Source organism: Pempheris klunzingeri, chromosome 21 (assembly GCF_042242105.1).
Source record: "Pempheris klunzingeri isolate RE-2024b chromosome 21, fPemKlu1.hap1, whole genome shotgun sequence".
Taxonomy (NCBI): Eukaryota; Metazoa; Chordata; class Actinopteri; order Acropomatiformes; family Pempheridae; genus Pempheris; species Pempheris klunzingeri.
In genome coordinates, this window is record NC_092032.1 from 21,402,742 (window position 1) to 21,429,464 (window position 26,723).

A 26,723-nucleotide genomic window follows, 5' to 3' on the forward strand; every position below is an offset into this window, starting at 1 on the left:
AGTTGTTATTCTAATTTCAGCCACCAGAGGGCAGAACGGTTTCTAGACTCAGAAGGCTCAGAACAGAGTCCACAGTTTTGACCCCAGCAGAATCGTACAGAGTTCAGAACAGTGTAAACTACCTGGTTATCATCACATTGTATCTCGACAGTCCTGGCTGGAGGAGCCGTATCTCTGCTGGAGAGTGTTACTTTTGAGGCTTTGATGGTCCTCGTCTGTGGGAGAGGTTTGACTCCGATCTCAGTTTGAGCAGTCAATTTATTATCCAGACCTTGGATAATAAATTGTAACCTTTTGGTGCCTGTTCCCTGTGGGGGTCCACAGGCCGATCCTGGTTCACAGTGGAGTATGAACTCTACCATAGGAACTTAACAAACACTTATCCTCACTAAAACTAGTAGTCCTTCTAACACTACGGGACCCTGGTAGTCCTTCTAACACTACAGGCCCCCGGTAGTACTTCTGCCACTACGGGCCCCTGGTGGTAGTACTTCTGCCACTACGGGCCCCTGGTAGTACTTCTGACACTACGGGCCCCTGGTAGTCCTTCTGACACTACGGGCCCCTGGTAGTCCTTCTGACACTACGGGACCCTGGTGGTAGTACTTCTGACACTATGGGACCCTGGTGGTAGTACTTCTGACACTACGGGCCCCCGGTAGTCCTTCTGACACTACGGGCCCCCGATAACACTTCTGACACTACGGGCCCCCGATAACACTTCTGACACTACGGGGCCCCCGGTAGTCCTTCTGACACTACGGGACCCTGGTGGTAGTCCTTCTGACACTACGGGACCCTGGTGGTAGTCCTTCTGACACTACGGGACCCTGGTGGTAGTCCTTCTGACACTACGGGCCCCCGATAACACTTCTGACACTACGGGGCCCCTGGTAGTCCTTCTGACACTACGGGACCCTGGTGGTAGTACTTCTGACACTACGGGCCCCCGGTAGTCCTTCTGACACTACGGGCCCCCGGTAGTCCTTCAGACACTACAGGGCCCCCCAGTAGTCCTTCTGACACTACGGGCCCCCGATAACACTTCTGACACTACGGGCACTCGAAAACACTTCTGACACTACGGGCCCCTGGTAGTCCTTCTGACACTACGGGACCCTGGTGGTAGTCCTTCTGACACTACGGGACCCTGGTGGTAGTACTTCTGACACTACGGGCCCCCGGTAACACTTCTGACACTACAGGGCCCCCGGTAGTCCTTCTGACACTACGGGCCCCCGATAACACTTCTGACACTACGGGCCCCCGGTAGTCCTTCTGCCACTAGGGCCCCCTAGTAGTACTTCTAACACTACCGGCCCCCGGTAGTACTTCTAACACTACGGCCCCCGGTAGTCCTTCTGACACTACGGGCCCCCCTGGTAGTCCTTCTGACACTACGGGCCTCCGGTAGTCCTTCTGCCACTAGGGCCCCCTAGTAGTACTTCTAACACTACCGGCCCCCGGTAGTACTTCTAACACTACGGCCCCCGGTAGTCCTTCTGACACTACGGGCCCCCCTGGTAGTCCTTCTGACACTACGGGCCCCCGGTAGTCCTTCTGTTGGGCCTCACCAAATGGTGAAGACTACATGTTTCTTTGTCAGACTTAATGAATCATTATATACGGTGGAAGAAATACTGATGTAGTGACATTTAGAAGTTCAGACCCGTTTGCCTTTCATACAGTGAGAAAACCTTTCATTGTTTATCTATGGCTTCCTAGTGAGCCGGTTAAAGATGTTCCAGACTTTATATGAATGTAGTTATGAACATTTTCTGATGTCTCTTAATGGTAATAACATTACAAAGTGAATTATCAGACGTGTTAATGTTTTGTCAGAGGTCAAACTGGCTTCCCGATGAATTAAAGGAACAAGGGGAGGAAGCAGAGGGAAACATTTATGATGTGCACCAACTTATTTATCACTAAAAATCTATAAAGCACAAATAAATGATTTATTAGCGTGAATCAAGCCGTCATTTTCAACCTTTATGAACCTTTTTTTATACTAAGGAAACACTGTGCATGTGCAGCATGAACTGCATCACAGTGACTGAACCAAGTGACCTGCTGACCAAAGAATTACTGAATGATCAATACCTCACGCAGCGATTCAGTATCAAAGCCACGTTTGCTCATGTTGTGGGAGGAAACAAGTTTGTCAGCGAAACATTCTTTAACCTGGAAACTTGCAAAACATACTTGAACATCTTCCAACCAGAGCTGCTGTGACTGATCTGTGATCAGATGAGGACAGAAAGCCCTCGAAAGGTAAATCAGGCCAAAGTCCTGCAGCCAGAGGAACAAATGAGTTATTCTGTCTTCATTATTCATTAAAAACAAGAATGGTAAATAATAGAAACAGAATCTATTTACATTTTATTCAGTATAGTCCATGTTATTTATTGTTGGCTGGAGAAATGGATTAAATTCACTTAGTTAGTCAGAGACTGCTGCATCATGCAACATTCACTGTAGCTCCAGCAACATTTGTGAATGAAATGAAATAATAAAACACTTAATGATTCAGCAGAACGATGAAACATCGACATGTAATTTGACCAATCAAACCCACAGATTCAGTTTAACTTAGTTCCACTGGTGTGTTTTATAAGGCTCCTGCAACACTGTTCAGCAGAACATGGACTAAACTCCTCAGTCTAGCTGCACTGAGTCGTTTCTCAGGACTAAACACATTTGACATGCTGCTGCTGCTCTGAAGCTGCATGTGAAGAACTAGAGGCCTTAAAGTCACATGAGCGTCGTGTTGGTTGATGGATGGACAGAAAGCTTTTGACAGAACATAGATCATGAAATAAAGACTTCACTTGGATCTTTGATGTGACTCTGAGCTGCGTATCATTTCCTCACAATCATCAGTCTCATGGAGCAAATAAGCTGGTTGGGATGAGACCAGACGACCTTCCTCACCTGATGAACTCACAGTAAAACCACCTGTGAAAGAGTTCACTGTGTTCACTGTGTTCTCTGCGTTCAGGCCGTCCGTCCGTCTGTATTGTTACTGTAGCGCCTCAGAGTTTTTACACGCCATCAAACAAACTGTGTCTTTCCCTAAAACTGGATATAAAACTAGGTGACATTTTGGAAACAGGACGCCGTTAACAAGCGAGAGGAATCTGTTAACAGGAAATCTGAGGAGCATTCACTTCCTGATCGCAGTCGCAAAAGGCCTCCTTGTTTCTCTGATGAATTCCTCTGAATGTTTCTCACATTTACAGGATTTATTTCCCTCATTGTTTCTGACCGTCATGTATTCTGTCACGCTTGTTTAAAAGAATCCACGTGTTTTAAAAAGTTTCTATCTCTTGTTGATGCTGGAAAGTGAATGTACCTCTAGAGCTGTAAAATGTGCCGGGGCTCTTATTGCTGTTGTTTGACGGTCTTCTGGCAGCCGCTGTTGTGGGAGGGAGACCCCCCCCAACTCAGGCCAGAGACTAAGTGTCCGCCGTCTCCTTCCAGGTTTTTCTCTGAAGAGTCGATCTTCCAAAAAGGCAGCGGCAGACTTCAGAGTTCAGAGCAGTCCAGGTTTATTGTCGACAAAAAAGCCCAAAGACCTGAACGAGACCAAATCCTGGACAGTTCTGACTAAACGATGCAAAGGTCCCTTCTTTTCTAGCCCAACATCAGCAGAAGGATCTCATCTGCCTGCCCCCCAGCATCTGCACCCAGCCAGTTAGAATCCACCACACTTCACCAGGAGGAGTTTGTCCCTCTGGCCTGAATGTGACCGGATCACTTTGTCCTGCCGGGGGAATGATTACTGAGCACTTATTATTCTTATTGATCCCACAGCAGCTCCTGCTGACACCATCAGGCTCCAACTCTTCCTCAATACATGTTTTAAAAACAAAGGATTCACTTCACTTTACTCCGTTAGGTTCTGCTTTCCTCTGACGGCATGTTTTACAAACACAGTGTAAAAGGACATATTTAAAACTGAGTATGAAACGTGATATTTGGTTACATCCTGGTGACTTTGATTCATTCTCATTGATCGGTTACATGTTCCATCACCTTTGTTATCTGATCAACACTCCTGTCATACCGACCATCGTGTTACACATCGTTATCACTTCCTCCTCCATCAAATCAACACTTCATCAATACATCCTATTTACATCCTATTTACGAGAGCCAGTCTTGGTTTTGTCCGTGGTGTCCTCCGTCAGTCGTCGCTGGATGAAGCTCTCCTCTCCTCCACCTCCCAGTAACATGGTCCAGTCAGAGCCTCTCCACACACAAGCTGCTGCTGCTGCTTCAACCTCTCTGGATCATCAGGGCTCAGATGATCCACTCCTGATGCCTCCACCTCACTACCTCCATCTGATGAGAGAAGAAGTCCTACATCAGTGTTTGCAGAGACTCCCTTCATCAGTGTTGCACACACATATTAGCTCATGTCAGTCACAGAGTTGTGATGTCATTCTTTATTGTGTCTGCTGCTCTTCCTCAGGTTTCTTTGATTTGTTTCCCCGTTAAACTTTAGTTTGGGGCCAGTTTCTCCTGATCCAGATCAAGCTCCTAAAAACAGTGAAGCATGTTTGGGGAAAATGTAGAGTTAGTGATGTTCGGCTCTATAAATGAAACTGACTTGACTACTAACAGTGTTTAGTACCTCAGAGTCTCCAGTCTGCAGTCTGGACTCTCCACAAGATCAGACAGCAGCTTCACTCCTGAATCCTGCAGCTCGTTTCCTCTCAGCTCCAGATCTCTCAGATGGGAGGGGTTGGACTTCAGAGCTGAGGCCAGATGAGCACAGCTGACCTCTGACAGACTGCAGTACCTCAATCTGAGTAAAGAATAAATGATGGAGCTAAAAATCCATATAAAATGCAGTCAGAAGTGTTGAGGGTTTGAATCTGCAGCTCAGCATCACTGTGTCCTCATCAATGAGCTTTTCCCTAAAAGGAGCAGAGAGACTTTCTCATTGTGTTACTGTGGATCAGCATCATGTCGACCTTCTACGGACAAATAACCATTAATAACATGCTGCTGATCTCAGTCAGGTCTGGAAGATCAATACTTTTCTGATCTGAAGGGTCAATATGGTTGATCAGACGTCGATCAGCACATTGGAACAGAAGTAGGAACATTTCTGCTTCAGGAGGTAAACGTGATCCATTTAAAAACAGATAATGATTCAGGGGATCTTCTGAATGTAGATGTGACCATTTACCAATAATTCTGAGCATGAACTCACTTTAACCACCAACAGAGGACATTTTCTACACTTTCTTCAACAAACACAGATCTGTTGTGGCTGCACACTGAATTTAATCCAGGAAACATGAAAATATGAACAAGAGGATATTTACATCTTTAAGGTTGTTAGTTATATATGAAGAGAAATGAGGTTCAGTTGTTAACTGAACACATCAGATCTACAATAGTGACAGAGAGTCAGTGAACTGACCTCAGAGTCTCCAGTCTGCAGTCTGGACTCTCCAGAAAACCACACAGCAGCTTCACTCCTGAATCCTGCAGCTTGTTTCCACTCAGCTCCAGATCTCTCAGATGGGAGGGGTTGGACTTCAGAGCTGAGGCCAGATGAGCACAGCTGACCTCTGACAGACTGCAGTCCTTCAATCTGAATAAAGAATAAATGATGGAGACAAACATTCATTCATAATATGAGCTTTTCCCTAAAAGGAGCAGAGAGACTTTCTCATAGTTACTGTGGATCAGCATCATGTCCTCCTTCTACAGACATCATCCAAATGTCAGCACAACATTCAGACACCTATTGATGATCAATAACATGCTGCTGATCTCAGTCAGGTCTGGAATCAGAGGATCAGTTCTACATTGGTCCTTTAAACAGCTGCATTTAGAAACAGGCTCTGATCTCTGAGAGTCCCTCTATATATGAGTGAGTGTGTTCTGAAGATCAATGTCAGTGATCAGACATTATTGGTGAACACACTGAAATCAACAGAACCCAAAGAAATGTTTCTACTTCAGTGAGTAAACTTGATCAGTTTAAAACAGATATTAGTTCAGAGGTTCTTCTGGATTCAGATGTGACCATTTACCAACAATTCTAAACATTCATTCCCTTTAAATACTAAGTGTCAAGTCTTCTCCCAATTTCCATCATTAGTTTGAGGTAATTTACTCTGTGCAGCTTCCCCACTTGAAGAGGATGAACCTTTCTACCTGGGCTCGAGCTGGATTCCACTCAATAACCAAACAGCTGTTGATGTTCCTTCTTTTATTTTGCAGTTAGTTTAGTAATCAAGTGGCAGCGAAGTGGCATGGTATCGAGGTGAAACACCTTTAGCCAGAGACACACGTTCTATTAAATATAAACAGATATTCCCTATATATAGATCCTTCAGCCCAATAATGTACCACGTACATCTTTACTGCATTTTGAACAGAGGCAATTTAAACATTTACTTTATCAAACATTTTAAACATATTTTATCAAAGTTTTTTAGCATTTTATACTTTTTTACTTATGTCTTTAAATGATCTATTTAAAGTGATTAAAGTACAATCTTTCAAACCCCACTAAAGGCAGCAGCCTTCGGCAGGTGAACCGGTTCCTCAGTGAGTTTAGAGCTCTGCATCTTACCGGCTGCCACCCGGATCTTGTATTGGAATCAGTCCTGCACAGTTGGACACACAGCGAATCTATACAGCGTTTTTGATCGATATCTTTTAGCAACTTTGTTTGTCCGTGGCTTCCTTCACTTCAGCACTTCCCCCAGGTGTCGTGTGCGCCCGTTCTTTTATATTCCAGGTAGCCCCCACTGCTGCCATTTACTCCTTTTGAAAACTCCAGTTTGACTTAACACTGAGAGAACATTTCCTACACTCTCTTCAAGAAGCACAAACCTGTTGTGACTGCACACTCAACTCAGAAAGGAAATGAACAACTTAATGCATCTTAGTTATATACACTACTCACAAAAAGTTAGGGATGTTCGACTTTCAGGTGAAATATATGGAAAATGTAAAAAGTGAATGCTACAGTGATATTATATCATGAAAGTAGGACATTTAAGTATCAGCATGCAATGGTAGTTTCTTCATTTTAAACTATTTATTTGAAGAAAATCTAACAGTGGAGGGTAAACCACAAAAAAAAATGTTCAGTGTCTCAATAAATTGGGACGTGGCCAAAGGACGTCCACTCCTCTCCTTTCTGTGACTCTTCCAGTCTCTGTATCACTGTTCCAACCTCCTGATGACACTCTGTGACCCTCTAAGCTCAGTGAACACCTCCGTCTGAGGACTTCCTGTTTGAAGCCTCCAGTGTTGAGGTGCTGCTGATCAACTGTTAGGTGTCGTCTTGGTCTCATGATGTCAGAATGTGAACAGCAGGATGAGGAGGACTGTTTAAATACCAATTCTAACTGAAGCAGGAAATGTATTGGTGGATTCATGGATCAAACCTGTTGTGAATGTTGCTGTTAAGCTTCTTGTTAGAGAACAGCAGCTGGTGCAGAAAGTACTGAGACACTGAACAGTTGGACATTCAAAGGTTTAGAGAAGGTCACATTAAGTTCACCTGGAAAGGTTAGAATGCATTTTAGGTTCATCCTGAAATTTCACCTGAAAGCCGAATATTCCTGACTTTTAGTGAGGAGTGTATGAAGAGAAATGAGGTTCAGTTGTTAACTGAACACATCAGGTCTACAATAGTGACAGAGAGTCAGTGAACTGACCTCAGAGTCTCCAGTCTGCAGTCTGGACTCTCCACAAGATCAGACAGCAGCTTCACTCCTGAATCCTGCAGCTCCTTTCCAAACAGCTCCAGATCTCTCAGATGGGAGGGGTTGGACTTCAGAGCTGAGGCCAGAGGAGCACAGCTGACCTCTGACAGACTGCAGTCCTTCAATCTGAATAAAGAATAAATGATGGAGCTAAAAATCCATATAAAATGCAGTCAGAAGTGTTGAGGGTTTGAATCCGCAGCTCAGCATCACTGTGTCCTCATCAATGAGCTTTTCCCTAAAAGGAGCAGAGAGACTTTCTCATTGTGTTACTGTGGATCAGCATCATGTCCACCTTCTACGGACAAATAACCATTAATAACATGCTGCTGATCTCAGTCAGGTCTGGAAGATCAATACTTTTCTGGTCTGAAGGATCAATATGGTTGATCAGGCGTCGATCAGCACATTGGAACAGAAGTAGGAACATTTCTGCTTCAGGAGGTAAACGTGATCCATTTAAAAACAGATAATGATTCAGGGGATCTTCTGAATGTAGATGTGACCATTTACCAATAATTCTGAGCATGAACTCACTTTAACCACCAACAGAGGACATTTTCTACACTTTCTTCAACAAACACAGATCTGTTGTGGCTGCACACTGAATTTAATCCAGGAAACATGAAAATGTGAACAAGAGGATATTTACATCTTTAAGGTTGTTAGTTATATATGAAGAGAAATGAGGTTCAGTTGTTAACTGAACACATCAGATCTACAATAGTGACAGAGAGTCAGTGAACTGACCTCAGAGTCTCCAGTCTGCAGTCTGGACTCTCCAGAAAACCACACAGCAGCTTCACTCCTGAATCCTGCAGCTTGTTCTGACTCAGCTCCAGATCTCTCAGATGGGAGGGGTTGGACTTCAGAGCTGAGACCAGAGGAGCACAGCTGACCTCTGACAGACTGCAGGACATCAATCTGAATAAAGAATAAATGATGGAGACAAACATTCATTCATAATATGAGCTTTTCCCTAAAAGGAGCAGAGAGACTTTCTCATAGTTACTGTGGATCAGCATCATGTCCTCCTTCTACAGACATCATCCAAATGTCAGCACAACATTCACACACCTATTGATGATCAATAACATGCTGCTGATCTCAGTCAGGTCTGGAATCAGAGGATCAGTTCTACATTGGTCCTTTAAACAGCTGCATTTAGAAACAGGCTCTGATCTCTGAGAGTCCCTCTATATATGAGTGAGTGTGTTCTGAAGATCAATGTCAGTGATCAGACATTATTGGTGAACACACTGAAATCAACAGAAACCAAAGAAATGTTTCTACTTCAGTGAGTAAACTTGATCAGTTTAAAACAGATATTAGTTCAGAGGTTCTTCTGGATTCAGATGTGACCATTTACCAACAATTCTAAACATTCATTCCCTTTAAATACTAAGTGTCAAGTCTTCTCCCAATTTCCATCATTAGTTTGAGGTAATTTACTCTGTGCAGCTTCCCCACTTGAAGAGGATGAACCTTTCTACCTGGGCTCGAGCTGGATTCCACTCAATAACCAAACAGCTGTTGATGTTCCTTCTTTTATTTTGCAGTTAGTTTAGTAATCAAGTGGCAGCGAAGTGGCATGGTATCGAGGTGAAACACCTTTAGCCAGAGACACACGTTCTATTAAATATAAACAGATATTCCCTATATATAGATCCTTCAGCCCAATAATGTACCACGTACATCTTTACTGCATTTTGAACAGAGGCAATTTAAACATTTACTTTATCAAACATTTTAAACATATTTTATCAAAGTTTTTTAGCATTTTATACTTTTTTACTAATGTTTTTAAATGATCTATTTAAAGTGATTAAAGTACAATCTTTCAAACCCCACTAAAGGCAGCAGCCTTCGGCAGGTGAACCGGTTCCTCAGTGAGTTTGGAGCTCTGCATCTTACCGGCTGCCACCCGGATCTTGTATTGGAATCAGTCCTGCACAGTTGGACACACAGCGAATCTATACAGCGTTTTTGATCGATATCTTTTAGCAACTTTGTTTGTCCGTGGCTTCCTTCACTTCAGCACTTCCCCCAGGTGTCGTGTGCGCCCGTTCTTTTATATTCCAGGTAGCCCCCACTGCTGCCATTTACTCCTTTTGAAAACTCCAGTTTGACTTAACACTGAGAGAACATTTCCTACACTCTCTTCAAGAAGCACAAACCTGTTGTGACTGCACACTCAACTCAGAAAGGAAATGAACAACTTAATGCATCTTAGTTATATACACTACTCACAAAAAGTTAGGGATGTTCGACTTTCAGGTGAAATATATGGAAAATGTAAAAAGTGAATGCTACAGTGATATTATATCATGAAAGTAGGACATTTAAGTATCAGCATGCACTGGTAGTTTCTTCATTTTAAACTACTTATTTGAAGAAAATCTAACAGTGGAGGGTAAACCACAACAAAACATTTTCAGTGTCTCAATAAATTGGGACGTGGCCAAAGGACGTCCACTCCTCTCCTTTCTGTGACTCTTCCAGTCTCTGTATCACTGTTCCAACCTCCTGATGACACTCTGTGACCCTCTAAGCTCAGTGAACACCTCCGTCTGAGGACTTCCTGTTTGAAGCCTCCAGTGTTGAGGTGCTGCTGATCAACTGTTAGGTGTCGTCTTGGTCTCATGATGTCAGAATGTGAACAGCAGGATGAGGAGGACTGTTTAAATACCAATTCTACCTGAAGCAGGAAATGTATTGGTGGATTCATGGATCAAACCTGTTGTGAATGTTGCTGTTAAGCTTCTTGTTAGAGAACAGCAGCTGGTGCAGAAAGTACTGAGACACTGAACAGTTGGACATGTGCATTCAAAGGTTTAGAGAAGGTCACATTAAGTTCACCTGGAAAGGTTAGAATGCATTTTAGGTTCATCCTGAAATTTCACCTGAAAGCCGAATATTCCTGACTTTTAGTGAGGAGTGTATGAAGAGAAATGAGGTTCAGTTGTTAACTGAACACATCAGATCTACAATAGTGACAGAGAGTCAGTGAACTGACCTCAGAGTCTCCAGTCTGCAGTCTGGACTCTCCAGAAAACCACACAGCAGCTTCACTCCTGAATCCTGCAGCTTGTTGTCACTCAGCTCCAGATCTCTCAGATGGGAGGGGTTGGACTTCAGAGCTGAGACCAGAGGAGCACAGCTGACCTCTGACAGTCTGCAGGACCTCAATCTGAATAAAGAATAAATGATGGAGACAAACATTCATTCATAATATGAGCTTTTCCCTAAAAGGAGCAGAGAGACTTTCTCATAGTTACTGTGGATCAGCATCATGTCCACCTTCTACAGACATCATCCAAATGTCAGCACAACATTCAGACACCTATTGATGATCAATAACATGCTGCTGATCTCAGTCAGGTCTGGAATCAGAGGATCAGTTCTACATTGGTCCTTTAAACAGCTGCATTTAGAAACAGGCTCTGATCTCTGAGAGTCCCTCTATATATGAGTGAGTGTGTTCTGAAGATCAATGTCAGTGATCAGACATTATTGGTGAACACACTGAAATCAACAGAAACCAAAGAAATGTTTCTACTTCAGTGAGTAAACTTGATCAGTTTAAAACAGATATTAGTTCAGAGGTTCTTCTGGATTCAGATGTGACCATTTACCAACAATTCTAAACATTCATTCCCTTTAAATACTAAGAGAGAACATTTCCTACACTTTCTTCAAGAAGCACAAACCTGTTGTGACTGCTCACTCAACTCAGAAAGGAAATGAACAACTTCATGCATCTTAGTTATATATGAAGAGAAATGAGGTTCAGTTGTTAACTGAACACATCAGATCTACAATAGTGACAGAGAGTCAGTGAACTGACCTCAGAGTCTCCAGTCTGCAGTCTGGACTCTCCAGAAAACCACACAGCAGCTTCACTCCTGAATCCTGCAGCTTGTTTCCACTCAGCTCCAGCTCTCTCAGATGGGAGGGGTTGGACTTCAGAGCTGAGACCAGAGGAGCACAGCTGACCTCTGACAGTCTGCAGCACATCAATCTGAATAAAGAATAAATGATGTAACTTTAGAAGACGATGTTCACTGAAATCATTCAGCGTTTAATAATCAGCTCAGAGCTGAAGAAGGTTTAGAACGGAGACGTTTAGTAAATCTCCAAACAGCTGAACCCAACAGGATGCAGGTTAAACAGTGTAAAATACAAACAGTGACACTGAGCTCTCATTAATATTCATGACAACGTGCTGCTTCTTCAGTAAAGACGCAGTGACGTCACCTCTTCAACTCTGCAGCTCCACCAGTGGCTCCATCTCTACAAACTCATGTTGTGCAGCCAAACACAATAAAAACCCTCAGAAACTGATTTAAGATTCGACTCCAGATCCCAAACTTCTGAAAGATGCCAAAGAACAAAAGTCATCTCCAATATTTCTGTTAGGAACAGTGGAGTCATAAAATCACAGTTTCTTCAGTTTAAACTCTTCAGTCACTAGAAGCATCATAAAGCTTCAGAAACATGTTGGAAAAAGAAAATCCTGAATATATTTGTTATTGTCTGATAGTTGAAACAGAGATTATTGATCTGTTCTTTGTATGCATGTCTTTTTTATTACCACTTATTTAAACCATGACGGGAACATGAGATGAAAATCAGCTGTTTAAGAGGTTCAGAGTGAATCCTTCTGTGCACATTGATCTTTATTACAGTTTGAAATGTGCAGCTCAACATTTCTCTGCTGCAGACAATGGACTAAACCACTGAAGAAGAAAGCAGACTGAAACAAGCTTTTATGGTCTTTTAATGCATCTTCTCTTCAGCTTGAACTGTTTATGTTCTTGTGCTTTTATCATCTTTTACCTGCAGTTTAATGTCTTGTTTCTATTGTGCTTTCTGTCCCTGGAAGCACTTTGAATTGTGTAGCTGCCATTGAAGTCAGCTTTGTAACTGAAGTTCATTTAATTACTTTTGAGTTAAAAACAGGAATGATTTAGTTAATAAATAGATGTTTTCTTTGTTTTATATAAATAAGTTTAAAAGATTAAGAAACACACAATGGTGAATGTTGTTAAAAGGGAACCTTTCTGTTTACCTTGTTGGGGTCAGGTCAGTTTTTGTAGACGCACTATATCAATCACCACATGAAGCTGCTGATGCTGTGAGTGAATGAGAGCACTGAAGAAGAGCACATTGTTTTCTTCTGGAAGTTTTCTCCCCAAAGGTTCATGCAGCCAATGAGGAATGAAGCCTGTGTCTATTTACATTGTGCTGTTGTTTGAGTTTATCATGCATTTCTTTAATAGTCATCTTCTGAATTTGTGCTCAGACTCATATATTTGTATATGACTTTGTATATTTGGCATTGACGGCATTGGCTTCATCATTTCACCACTTGGGGAATAAATGTCTGTCTGAAAAAGACACCTTGTCGTCCGTGATCAAACTGGAGTCTGAAAGGAGCCGTACAAATAAATGTGCCTGCTTTATGCATTCAGACACTCAGTGTGGATCAGTAGGATATCAGCCTTCTGTCTGCAGCTCAGTGGCACAACGTTCACATCATATCAACCTGAACACACAAGTCAAACGTGGTGTTTAGTACCTCAGAGTCTTCAGTCTGCAGTCTGGACTCTCCAGAAAACCACACAGCAGCTTCACTCCTGAATCCTGCAGGTCGCCTCCCCTCAGCTGCAGCTCTCTCAGGTGGGAGGGGTTGGACTTCAGAGCTGAGGCCAGAGGAGCCCAGCTGACCCCCCAGGCGTCCAGGCTGAACAAACAATACATAATGTAGATGAACCCTGACTGAAGCTTTTATAGAAAAATGTTTTTGTTCAGAAAGCTGGTGAACTTTCAGGAACAACCTTTTCTTGTGTCTCACTTGAAAATGAAAGGTTTAATACAGGCCTCTAGTTATTTAGGACATCAGTGTCTCGGGGTGGTTTTTCTAGCAGTGATTGTAATGGATGCTGGAAAACATCCACCTTTAAAAGACATGTTAATGATGAGTCTGACAGGGTGAAGCTTGCACTCAAAGCAGTCCTTAAAGATGTAGCAGGGACTGGGTCAGGACAGCACCTGGTAGACTGACTGTCATTCAACAGTCTATATAATTGTTGATCAGGTGTAGTGGTGAACATCGACCTGTTTCTGCTACGACGGCTCATGTTGCTGTCAGCATCTAAGACAATGGCTGCTCTACCTGAGGTGATGTTGTTGTTAAAGAACATTTAAAATCCCTCACATCCAGTTGAAGATATTTGGCTCAGGCCTTCACTGACAGAGGCAGGACTGAGATACCGGTGTATGGAAATGAGCTCCTCTTACATCTTCACTGACTGAAGGACCAAACAGTGACTCTGTGGAAGCTGCACAACCGTCCTGTCAAACACTCCATTTATCACCTTTTTCTCACAAATGTTCAGCTATTTGGAACAAAGAGATCATTTCTGAAGAAACTTCTTCAGGTGTTTAAAGTGATGAACTACTATGATAAATTCATGAACTGACCGCAGAGTCTCCAGTCCACAGTTTGGACTCTCTAGTCCAGCAGACAGCTGTTTCACTCCAGACTCTTTCTGCTGATTAAGACTCAGCTCCAGCTCTCTCAGATGGGAGGGGCTGGACTTCAGAGCTGAGGCCACGATTTCATAGTGACTCTCTGAGAGAGAACAGCCAGACAGCCTGTCATGAAACAGAAATTACAAAGCATCATATTATAAAAGAGGACACCTGATATTGATATCATGCATGTGATGACGGAATAGTTTAACATTTCCTGATTGGAGCTTTTCTTTGACATCACACCTCTGCAGTGCAGCACTTGTTTTACCAGGGCTGTATGAGGCCTCCATCACCCAAAGGAAGGTAGATAGAAGAACAGCAACAATATTACAATTATTAGAAATAAGCAGAAGGCTGTGATCATTTATTTGACAGCTAGAAAACAAAACCAACTGAAGAGTCAATGTTTTCTGTTGTTGTCAAAGTATTTGAAACAACTCAAGAACAAACAGATCACTATTTTAAGAACTTACCGAACTTTTCTGCAGTTCCTCACAGCTGGAATCAGCCTCCGTCGTCCCTCCTCTGATGTGTTGTACTTCTCCAGGTCAAACTCCTCCAGAACCTCCTCTGACATCTGCAGCATGTAGGCCAGAGCTGAGCAGTGGATCTGTGAGAGCTTCTTCTTTAATCTCTTCCCTGACTTCAGGAACTCTTGGATCTCCTGATGGACTGAGTGGTCGTTCATCTCCGTCAGACAGTGGAAGATGTTGATGCTTCTGTCAGGAGAGGTGCTGGTCTTCTTCTCCTTCAAGTTGTTGATGGCTCTCTGGATGACTTCTGGACTGTTGTCTGTCCGACCCAGCAGACCTCCTAAGAGTCTCTGGTTGGACTCCACAGAGAGGCCATGAAGGAAGCGGACAAACAGGTCCAGGTGGCCATTTTGACTTTTGAGGGATTTCTCCATGGCTCTCTTCAAGAAGACATCCAGGGATGGGTGATCACTGTTGACGCAGTCCCAGTCTTTTCCCAGGAAGTCCTCCGGCACCTCTGTGTTCCTGTTGGTGTAACAGTGGAACATGTAGACTGCAGCCAGAAACTCCTGAACGCTCAGGTGAACGAAGCAGTAGACTGTTTTCTGGAAGATCACACTCTCTCTTTTGAAGATCTCGGTACAAACTCCTGAGTACACCGAGGCCTCTGTGGCGTCCAGACCGACCTGCTCCAGGTCTTCCTGGTAGAACATGATGTTTCCTTTCTGCAGATGTTCAAACGCCAGCCTCCCCAGCTTCAGGAGAACGTCCCCGTCAGCCTCCATCAGCTCCTGTGGACTCGTCTCATGTCCCCCCTCGTACTTCTGCTTCTTCCTCTTTGTCTGAACCAGCAGGAAGTGTGAGTACAGGTCAGTCAGGGTCTTGGGCAGCTCTCCTCTCTGGTCTGTAGTCAACATGTGCTCCAGAACTGTGGCAGTGATCCAGCAGAAGACTGGGATCAGACACATGATGTGGAGGCTCCTGGAGGCCTTGACGTGTGAGATGATCCTGCTGGACAGCTCTTCATCACTGACTCTCCTCCTGAAGTACTCCTCCTTCTGGGCGTCAGTGAAGCCTCGTACCTCTGTTACCCTGTCAACACATGCAGGAGGGATCTGGTTGGCTGCTGCAGGTCTGGAAGTGATCCAGACGAGAGCCGAGGGAAGCAGATTCCCCTTGATGAGGTTTGTCAGCAGCACGTTGACTGACGACTTCTGGGTGACGTCAGAAACGACCTCCTTGTTGTTGAAATCCAGTGACAGTCTGCTTTCATCCAGGCCGTCAAAGATGAACAACAGTTCACAGACGGCGAGCTTCTCTGCGGTGACCTTCTGTAATGTTGGATGGAAAACATGGAGCAGCCTGAGAAGACTGAGCTGCTCGTCTCTGATCAGGTTCAGCTCCCTGAACGAAAGCAGAACCACCAGACTGACATCTTGGTTTTCCAAACCCTCCGCCCAGTCCAGAGTGAACTTCTGCACCGAGAAGGTTTTTCCAACGCCGGCGACGCCGTTCGTCAGAGCGACTCTGACGGGTGTCTGTTGGTGAGGTAAGGCTTTAAAGATGTCCTGGCACTTGATTGGAGCGTCATGGAGGGTCTCCTTCTTGGAAGTCGTCTCCAGCTGCCTCACCTCATGTTGGGTATTAACCTCTTCGCTCTGCCCCTCTGTGATGAAGAGCTCAGTGTAGATCCTGTTGAGGAGGGTTCCACTTCCTGCTTCATCACTTCCTGCTTCATCACTTCCTTCAGTCACACGTTCACATCTCCTCCTCAGGCTGATCTTATGTTCATCTAGAACCTCCTGCAGACCACCATTCACTAAAAAAGAGAGAAAGATTGAAACAAAGCAAAGACAGTTTGACGATGTGCTGGTTGTTTTCATGACCCATAAAAATGATGAATATAAGAAAATGAATAAAGTCCACGTTTGGAGTTTTTCCCTTGTTTCCAGTGTCTCTCCTTGTCTGGGTTTGTGTATTGTGTAGCTCCTTTGCTCACTCTCCCTGCTGAACACCTGTGCTCACCTGTTCCTGGCCTGTTACTGTGTTCCCTTGTGCCTCAGGATAACCCTTCAGCTGCCTTTCTGTCCTCCTGCTTGCATCCAACGCTTGTGCAGCTCCAGCCTGCTCACAGCATCCACTCTAACTACTTTGTCCTCTGCCATCACCAGCCATTCACCTCTCAGATTCATCTTATGACTGAAGCTCAGTCATGTAGTTATGGTCAGTCACTGCCTATGTACATGTCTTTTGTTTGTCCTCCACCATAGTGTTTTAGCCCGGAGCCCTTTCTTCACCCAGGAGCTGGTGCAGCTTCTGGTTCAGGACCATTGTGCCTGGATTACTCCAACTGGCTCCTGGCTGCTCAGCCTGCACGATCCATCTGACCTCTGAAGCTCATCCAGAATGCAGCAGCCGGCTGGTTTCAACCTTTCCAAGTTCTCCCACACAACACAGCTCCTCTGCAACCTGGACTGGCGACCGTTGGCCGATTCAAGTCCCTTATACTTGAATGTTGTGCTGCCAATGGGTCACGCTCGTACTATTTCCAGAACATGATAAAACCAGACTCCCCCAGCCCATCCACTGTGCTCTGATGATTGGGGTGCTACTCCCTTACTATCTTCAGATCTGGCAGTTCACTTCTGTCTGAGTCAGGCATCATTAATGTAGTCTATCTGAGTTCTACTACACTGTAAAGAGGACCTCCTTGGCTTTCTAGTGATTATACACACATGGGGTTCTGTTGTTTCAAAAGAGCAGGAACAGAAAAATAACCTGTTTTAAGGCAGTGAGTTGTTTAAGTGATGACATTTATAAAGAAGTATTTCTGTTCTCCATCAGGATGTTGTTATATTTGATGAGGATGGAGAGAGCCGGGCAGTAGAGCAGCTTTTACATTTAGTTTTGTTTGTTTCCAAAATTCATAATTTTAAATGTGATTATTGTTAAAGTGTATTGTTTTATCATTGATAGATTGCTGCTTGTAATGTTCTCTTTGTGGAAAAGACTGACAACGTTCACTACAAGGAATATTTCACTAAAAATATAATTTGGAGATATTTTGATATGTTTTACATCCCAACTGCTTAAATGATGTAAATTATATTCAAAACCTTTTTTTCCTCCAGGTCTGAGGAGGATATGAGGGGGGACCAGGCTACTGCTCAACAAACTCAGAAACTAATCACTATTTTCATTTTTGGGTGGTCTGTGTCTTTACAATGAATCAGGATGGATTTGTTCACATGTAATCTAATCTTCAGCCACACCCATGGCTGTATGACACAACAGATGTTAGTGAGTCCAGACCAGTGACAGATGGACAGTCTTACTTTGTTCACAGCTGCTCTGACTGACTGTCTGCAGTCCAGGTGTTGCTCTGCATCTGTCTGCACACTGGGGACAGGAAGAGCCTCCTGATGAAGCACACTGGTCCCAGTATGAGGTGATGCACTGTCTGCAGAACCAGTGTCCACAGCTGCTACCGACTGGATCCTTCAGGACGTCCTGACACACAGCGCAGCTCCTCTTCCTCTTTCTGTGGACACATTTCTTTAACTAAAATCATTTGCTGGCTGTTGTTGGATAAAAAGCATTTGGTCAGTACTGCGTAGAATCTCAGACGGCCGAGGACAACAGTCAAAGTGTTACTTTACAGTTTGAACTCAGCATTCAGCCTGGAATGAAAATGGAAAATGAATTTTCTTTTCCTCTCAGTGATCTGCCTGTCGTTTATCATTACAAACTCTATTTCACAGTAACATTGATTTTGAATAGTTCTAAATCTTCACAGGGACACTAACGCTGAGCGACAATGTGGGAATATTTTCTTGGAGTCAAACTTCTGAAATCGAGGTTCTCAGGTGTTTTTCCAAAGAAATAAAACCAGATTCATCTCAGCTTGAAACAGTTTCTGCACTAATAGTTCTGCATCTTAAACAGACATCTTTTAGCATTTTGTCTTCACCATCAACGCATCAATTCTATCAGTCTGTCAGTTTACAGTAAAAAACAAAGTCTCTTACGTTGTGTCTGAGGGTCCAGGTTCATTACTGAAGTGTAGAGGTTTATCTTTGGACCGGTCACTCTTCAGAGACAGACAGCTGGACACTGCAGACTCTGCTCTGTCCTCCTCTTCCTCCACACACACACTCATCTTCAGGACAGGAGTCAGTCGGAGAGGTAAAGCAGGAACACTGACTGTGAGAACAGGAAAGAAACAAGCTTGTTCAAGAGCCACACCGAGACTGAGAGAGCAGGAAGTAGCTCTAATCTCTCTCTGCACACACACACACACACACACACACACACACACACTCACACATACACACATACACACACACACACACACACATACACACACACACACTCACACACACACACACACACACACACACACACACACACACACACACACATACACACACACACACACACACACACACTCTCTCTCACACACATGTTCATCTGTTCAATAACACAAAATAACACTCACCCTGCCTCAGCCTTCACTTCTCCTCCTTCTGCTCCGTCGGCTCAAAATGGAGTCTGAACTAACTGAACACTTTCACTTTCAGGGTTCCTCCCCCTTCTCTACTTACAAGAAGTCAGGTGACTTCAGGTGTGTGTGTGTGTGTGTGTGTGTGTGTGTGTGTGTGTGTGTGAGAGAGTGTGTGTGTGAGTGTGTGTGAGAGAGTGTGTGTGTGAGAGAGTGTGTGTGTGAGTGTGTGTGTGTGTGTGTGTGTGAGTGTGTGTGTGTGTTATAGCTGCCAGGTAGACGTGGTGTTGTGTTGAAGTTTTAAATGAGTGCCTGCAGGATGTGACAGGATGTCCACAGTACATGTGTCATCATCCTGAGTTTTGTCAAGTTAAAACTTTCTGTCTCGTCTCATGTTGTCATTTCCGGTTTTATTTTGAAGTAACCCTGTTTCCCTGCCGTTTCAGATGTCTTTACTTCCTGTCCTCGTGTGTCCTGCCTCTGTGATTGGCTGCTCCTCCCTGATTGTCTCCACCTGTTCCCCATTACCTTGTGTATATATAGTCTGCTTCTCCCTTTGTCCTGAGCCACTTCGTCATGTTCCCTCATCATGAGAACCAGCCTTCTTCTTCCCTTGTGTTTCAGTATCCAAGCTGAAGGTTTGCTTTTCTGTTGATTACTTTGTAGATCCCTTCTAGTTGTTACTCAGCCTTTTTCCTTCCTTTGTTCATTGTCCTCATTGTTTTAGGAGTCGCTTGTATGTTTTATTTTGAAACGTTTGTGTGTGAGTCGTGCGTGTGGGTTCCCGGTCTTGTTGGCCTCAGAGCGTTACAGCATGTTTATGGAAGGAACATATTGATCAGTGAACGAGTGCAACAGCAAACATTTTCAAACTATTTTCCACCGTCGGCATGCAGCAGGGGCCCCTGGTGGGACCTCACTCACGGCTTGAAGCTGTGAATAAATTCTCTCTTTCTTTACGAGTAAACAGCTTGTAGCTGTGCACCAGTTTTCCTTTTCATCAGGTACCATCATTTAGTAAAGTACAGATTATCAGACTGTCATGACTTGAAGGCACCGAGAAATCCTGGTGTTTTATTTTAAAATTCTTTATCTGGAAACAAAATCAAATCCAATTCACCACTTCAGCCACCAGAGGGCAGAACTGTTATTCTAACTTCAGCCACCAGAGGGCAGAATGGTTGTTATTCTAATTTCAGCCACCAGAGGGCAGAACGGTTTCTAGACTCAGAAGGCTCAGAACAGAGTCCACAGTTTTGACCCCAGCAGAATCGTACAGAGTTCAGAACAGTGTAAACTACCTGGTTATCATCACATTGTATCTCAACAGTCCTGGCTGGAGGAGCCGTATCTCTGCTGGAGAGTGTTACTTTTGAAGCTTTGATGGTCCTCGTCTGTGGGAGAGGTTTGACTCCGATCTCAGTTTGAGCAGTCAATTTATTATCCAGACCTTGGATAATAAATTGTAACCTTTTGGTGCCTGTTCCCTGTGGGGGTCCACAGACCGATCCTGGTTCACAGTGGAGTATGAACTCTACCATAGGAACTTAACAAACACTTATCCTCACTAAAACTAGTAGTCCTTCTAACACTACGGGACCCTGGTAGTCCTTCTAACACTACAGGCCCCCGGTAGTACTTCTACCACTACGGGCCCCTGGTGGTAGTACTTCTGCCACTACGGGCCCCTGGTAGTCCTTCTGACACTACGGGCCCCTGGTAGTCCTTCTGACACTACGGGCCCCCGGTAGTCCTTCTGACACTACGGGACCCTGGTGGTAGTACTTCTGCCACTACGGGCCCCTGGTAGTCCTTCTGCCACTACGGGCCCCTGGTGGTAGTACTTCTGCCACTACGGGCCCCTGGTAGTCCTTCTGCCACTACGGGCCCCTGGTAGTCCTTCTGACACTACGGGACCCTGGTGGTAGTACTTCTGACACTACGGGACCCTGGTGGTAGTACTTCTGACACTACGGGACCCTGGTGGTAGTACTTCTGACACTACGGGCCCCCGGTAGTCCTTCTGACACTACGGGCCCCCGATAACACTTCTGACACTACGGGGCCCCTGGTAGTCCTTCTGACACTACGGGACCCTGGTGGTAGTACTTCTGACACTACGGGCCCCCGATAACACTTCTGACACTACGGGGCCCCTGGTAGTCCTTCTGACACTACGGGACCCTGGTGGTAGTCCTTCTGACACTACGGGCCCCCGGTAGTACTTCTACCACTACGGGCCCCCGGTAGTCCTTCTGACACTACGGGCCTCCGGTAGTCCTTCTGCCACTAGGGCCCCCTAGTAGTACTTCTAACACTACCGGCCCCCGTTAGCACTTCTAACACTACGGCCCCCGGTAGTCCTTCTGACACTACGGGCCCCCCTGGTAGTCCTTCTGACACTACGGGCCCCCCTGGTAGTCCTTCTGACACTACGGGCCCCCGGTAGTCCTTCTGACACTACGGGCCCCCCTGGTAGTCCTTCTGACACTACGGGCCCCCCTGGTAGTCCTTCTGACACTACGGGCCCCCGGTAGTCCTTCTGTTGGGCCTCACCAAATGGTGAAGACTACATGTTTCTTTGTCAGACTTAATGAATCATTATATACGGTGGAAGAAATACTGATGTAGTGACATTTAGAAGTTCAGACCCGTTTGCCTTTCATACAGTGAGAAAACCTTTCATTGTTTATCTATGGCAGAACGATGAAACATCGACATGTAATTTGACCAATCAAACCCACAGATTCAGTTTAACTTAGTTCCACTGGTGTGTTTTATAAGGCTCCTGCAACACTGTTCAGCAGAACATGGACTAAACTCCTCAGTCTAGCTGCACTGAGTCGTTTCTCAGGACTAAACACATTTGACATGCTGCTGCTGCTCTGAAGCTGCATGTGAAGAACTAGAGGCCTTAAAGTCACATGAGCGTCGTGTTGGTTGATGGATGGACAGAAAGCTTTTGACAGAACATAGATCATGAAATAAAGACTTCACTTGGATCTTTGATGTGACTCTGAGCTGCGTATCATTTCCTCACAATCATCAGTCTCATGGAGCAAATAAGCTGGTTGGGATGAGACCAGACGACCTTCCTCACCTGATGAACTCACAGTAAAACCACCTGTGAAAGAGTTCACTGTGTTCACTGTGTTCTCTGCGTTCAGGCCGTCCGTCCGTCTGTATTGTTACTGTAGCGCCTCAGAGTTTTTACACGCCATCAAACAAACTGTGTCTTTCACTAAAACTGGATATAAAACTAGGTGACATTTTGGAAACAGGACGCCGTTAATCTTTTAGTATTAATTAATATTTCCCTCATTGTTTCTGACCGTCATGTATTCTGTCACGCTTGTTTTAAAGAATCCACGTGTTTTAAAAAGTTTCTATCTCTTGTTGATGCTGGAAAGTGAATGTACCTCTAGAGCTGTAAAATGTGCCGGGGCTCTTATTGCTGTTGTTTGACGGTCTTCTGGCAGCTGCTGTTGTGGGAGGGAAACCCCCCCAACTCAGGCCAGAGACTAAGTGTCCGCCGTCTCCTTCCAGGTTTTTCTCTGAAGAGTCGATCTTCCAAAAAGGCAGCGGCAGACTTCAGAGTTCAGAGCAGTCCAGGTTTATTGTCGACAAAAAAGACCTGAACGAGACCAAATCCTGGACAGTTCTGACTAAACGATGCAAAGGTCCCTTCTTTTCTAGCCCAACATCAGCAGAAGGATCTCATCTGCCTGCCCCCCAGCATCTGCACCCAGCCAGTTAGAATCCACCACACTTCACCAGGAGGAGTTTGTCCCTCTGGCCTGAATGTGACCGGATCACCTTGTCCTGCCGGGGGAATGATTACTGAGCACTTATTATTCTTATTGATCCCACAGCAGCTCCTGCTGACACCATCAGGCTCCAACTCTTCCTCAATACATGTTTTAAAAACAAAGGATTCACTTCAGTTTACTCCGTTAGGTTCTGCTTTCCTCTGACGGCATGTTTTACAAACACAGTGTAAAAGGACATATTTAAAACTGAGTATGAAACGTGATATTTGGTTACATCCTGGTGACTTTGATTCATTCTCATTGATCGGTGTCAGGAAATTATTTCTATAAGACCAGAACTGTATTTTCGCTGTTAGTTCGTACCATTAATTTCCCAACACACAAGATAAACTCCCAGAGACAGAGATCTCAGTTCAAAGTTTTACTTGCAACAAGCAAGGAGTACAGGCAAAGATCTACATCTGCACTGAGCAGTCTCAGTGTCTTTCAAGCATATATAACATGTATAAGCAAAGTTCCTCCTCTCAGCAGTCCTCCGCCGCACCCTGCTCCCTCTCCTCCTCACCCTGCTCCCTCTCCTCCTCACCCTGCTCCCTCTCCTCCTCACCCTGCTCCCTCTCCTCCTTGCAGGGGCGGTTGGTGGGAAACGCAGGTACGCTGACTTCTCTCCGTTCAAGGCCTTCTCGAACTCTTCTTTATCTCAAGAATGCAAGCACAGTCTGATACATCCTACGCCAACACACATCTCTTTGATCTGTGTAAAGGTCACAGCAACCATCACACAGTCCAGCATCAGGCTAAAACTTCATGATAATAAAGCATAAATGTACTAACATAAAAATGTATTAGCATAAGCATGTCTGCACATTTTCTATTTCCTAACATTCCCTCCTGTTTAACATGAATTTTAGCCGTAGCATAATAAGTCACTTTCTCACATCAGTATAATACTTCTTCTCTCGATTTTCAGTATTAACGTCACATTGAACTTAAAATGCATAGTCGAATTGGAATCTGAAATGGTAGAAAAACAGGAGAGACATGAGTAACAACAAAACAAAAGTATGTACATTACAGAATAGTGTATGCAGAATTAAAATTCAGAATAGTCATGAGGATCAGACATGGGAGGTGCAGTGGGGACAGGTTCGTATTTAGCTGCAGGAGACACGAAAAACAATTGTGTGGAAACCTGGGTTGAGACCAAACGCAGCATCATATCTCTCAGGCAGGGCAGAATGCAGGATGTGAATAAACAGAAGAGCAATAATACTACGAGAACAGGCGTCAGAACTTTAAGGAGCACTTGTTGCCAGGGGCCAGAAGTTAGCCAAGCCAGGAAGTCACCTTTTGCTACATGATCCCAATCAATCGCATCACGCAGAGCAGTCAGATTTGCAACTTCCTGGTGTATCATAGCTCCATCTGCATCATTAGCTGGAATAAAAGAACAACATGCCGCGCCCACAATAGTGCAGACACCGCCCGCTGACGCTGTCAGTAACACTAGGCGGTCCTGCAACGCCATCAGTCTCAGCGCCTGCATGAAAAGTGATAAAACGACCTTCTGGCCATCAGACCACAACCTATGGTCAGGTGGGACGTCAGTTCCCCAAACAGAATCATGTCTCTGAAAGGAACGTCGAGTCCTACTGCTCAGGACGGTCGAGACGTCAGAGGCCACAATGAAGGAGCGGTCAGTTTCTATTTGACAGATTGATTTAAAGGTCTCGGATTAGCAGCAGAGGGTAGGATATGGGGAAACAACACACTGTCATTCACAAGAGGACGCGGAATGACATGTGGATTTCTTACTGCCAGTGGCATTCTAGTGCAAACGTAGCAGTTGGTCAGATTCTTGCTCCTGGCAACATACGAGGCATATCTGTAGCACAGATTGACTTGGAACGAGTTATTGTATTGGTCAAAAGTAAACTGAGTCTGCAGGGAAAAAGCAAAGTTCCTTTTGTATCTGTTTACAGGGAGTTCCAGTGTCAGTAAGGGAAACATAACTGTGGCTAAAACCAGAAGGACCAACAGCTTCATTTTGATGAAATGAACTATCATTGACATAAGTGTTAGACACCTGTTGGTTCGTTTACAGAAGTTGAGAGAAGCTGCTCACTGTAAGGGCTGTAGGTATTGAAATTTCTTTCTTTTTTTTTTTTTTTTTTTTTAATTATTATTATTATTGTTATTATTGTTGTTGAGCTTGCCTGGTTTCCCTGTCTTCTTACAAGAATCAAACTCTAACTAACTGACCTCAACTAGTCTTCGTCAGCGTTCCCGGGCTCACCAGGGGTCCCCCCGGGGTTACCGCACAGGAAAACAATAAAGTGGTGTTGTCTTTCCAACACCAGCAGGCTTTCTCAACCAGGCATGCTCCCCCTTTTTTTTTTTTTTTTTTCAGCCAAACAAGCACTACTTTAGTTTTCAGTAATTTCCTGATTAATGTCTGGGAAGTGCTGAATCTTACAGTGTGTGATGTGAATCCAGGAAGGTCTCTCTGCAATCTTAACTGCCGTAGGAGTAGATATGATTACCTGGAATGGTCCAAGCCAGCGTTCCTCCCTCCACACACGTCTCTGAATATTCTTAACAAAAATCCAGTCCCCAGGTTTTAGTTGTGGTTTTGGCTGGTCCTCTTTTCCTGGAGATACAACATGGAGACGGAGAGTTTTAATGTTTTCTTTTGTTTGCAAAGTTTGGAGCATGGAATACAGAATTAACTTTGGAACACATCCCTCTTGTTGACACATAACATAATGTGTAATATTACCTTACATGTATATCAAAAGCCCATGGAGTGTAAGAGCGAAAAACCTGTCTGGCAGAACAATCAATCTTTCTGGACAGGAAAATTCTCTTACGGTCCCGCTGCCCCGGCGACCGCACTATGGCACTCCCAGAGGGTCACAACAATGTCAAAAATTAACTGCACACAAACGGTACACAATGAGAAAAATAGCTGTTGTCTACTCTGGAAACTTTGAGTGTGGGAACATCCATAAAAGAACAGAAACTGTCCACCTCCAGGCTGGTCATCCCATCGTACCTGTGAAGTGGACCTGCCCCTAATAACTAATCATTATTTCCCTGATAGACGAAAACAAAGTAAAACATGGATGTGAATATGGGAACATATCTATTATCACCAAACAGTATCTTTTCCTTCAATTTTTGTTTAGTTCTATGAAATCCATACAGACAAACTGAAAATGGTAGGTTGCTTCAGGAAATGTACCTTGTCTTGGAGTAGTTTTGGTAACCATAGATTGTAAATGTTTTATTTATCACAGATACCATCCCTCCTGTTGATACATGTGAAATCCCATGGCTCAAAAATAGCTGCAAATCTAAAATGATTCTGCTGACTGATCATTGTCATGTTGCCACTCGTCATCCTCCTCATGATCCCCCTCTGTGTTCTGGCCCTCTGTCCAATGTCCAAATTTGCCACAATTGTAGCATCTGCCGTCCCCTCCGTGTCCTCGTCCCCATCCTCGTCCACCTCCTCCTCTTTGATCATTTCCTCGGTAACAAACATCATAATATTCATCAGTGGGAAATTCATCACAGTCATCAACAATAAAAGTGTCATTACTTTTAACTTTAAGTTTCTTTTTCTTTACATTTATTTGTTCCTCACAATGTTCTGCATCATCTTTTACGGTTTGAATTCCTGCACTCCTCC

At 44.3% G+C, this 26,723-nt stretch overlaps 1 protein-coding gene across 5 annotated transcripts in view; it reads right to left on the bottom strand.

Moving 5' to 3' along the window:
- Positions 1-26,723, bottom strand: part of LOC139220922 (protein NLRC3-like) — a 104,037-nt gene that overhangs the window by 19,618 nt on the left and 57,696 nt on the right. The window contains exons 1-12 of one of the 5 annotated variants that reach the window (XM_070852805.1): positions 19,257-19,391; positions 18,787-18,961; positions 18,094-18,299; positions 14,759-16,577; positions 14,232-14,405; positions 13,327-13,491; positions 11,593-11,766; positions 10,762-10,935; positions 8,496-8,669; positions 5,438-5,611; positions 4,640-4,813; positions 4,440-4,545 (exon numbers count right to left, since the gene is read on the bottom strand). In XM_070852805.1, coding sequence (XP_070708906.1) covers positions 4,500-4,545; positions 4,640-4,813; positions 5,438-5,611; positions 8,496-8,669; positions 10,762-10,935; positions 11,593-11,766; positions 13,327-13,491; positions 14,232-14,405; positions 14,759-16,577; positions 18,094-18,299; positions 18,787-18,917 — 3,411 coding nt within the window. In that variant the 5' untranslated portion in view covers positions 18,918-18,961; positions 19,257-19,391 and the 3' untranslated portion in view covers positions 4,440-4,499. Of the gene's footprint in view, positions 1-4,439; positions 4,546-4,639; positions 4,814-5,437; positions 5,612-7,684; positions 7,872-8,495; positions 8,670-10,761; positions 10,936-11,592; positions 11,767-13,326; positions 13,492-14,231; positions 14,406-14,758; positions 16,578-18,093; positions 18,300-18,786; positions 18,962-19,256; positions 19,392-26,723 lie in introns of those variants that run through there. The other 4 variants (XM_070852792.1, XM_070852796.1, XM_070852798.1 and 1 more) reach the window with 4 other exon arrangements.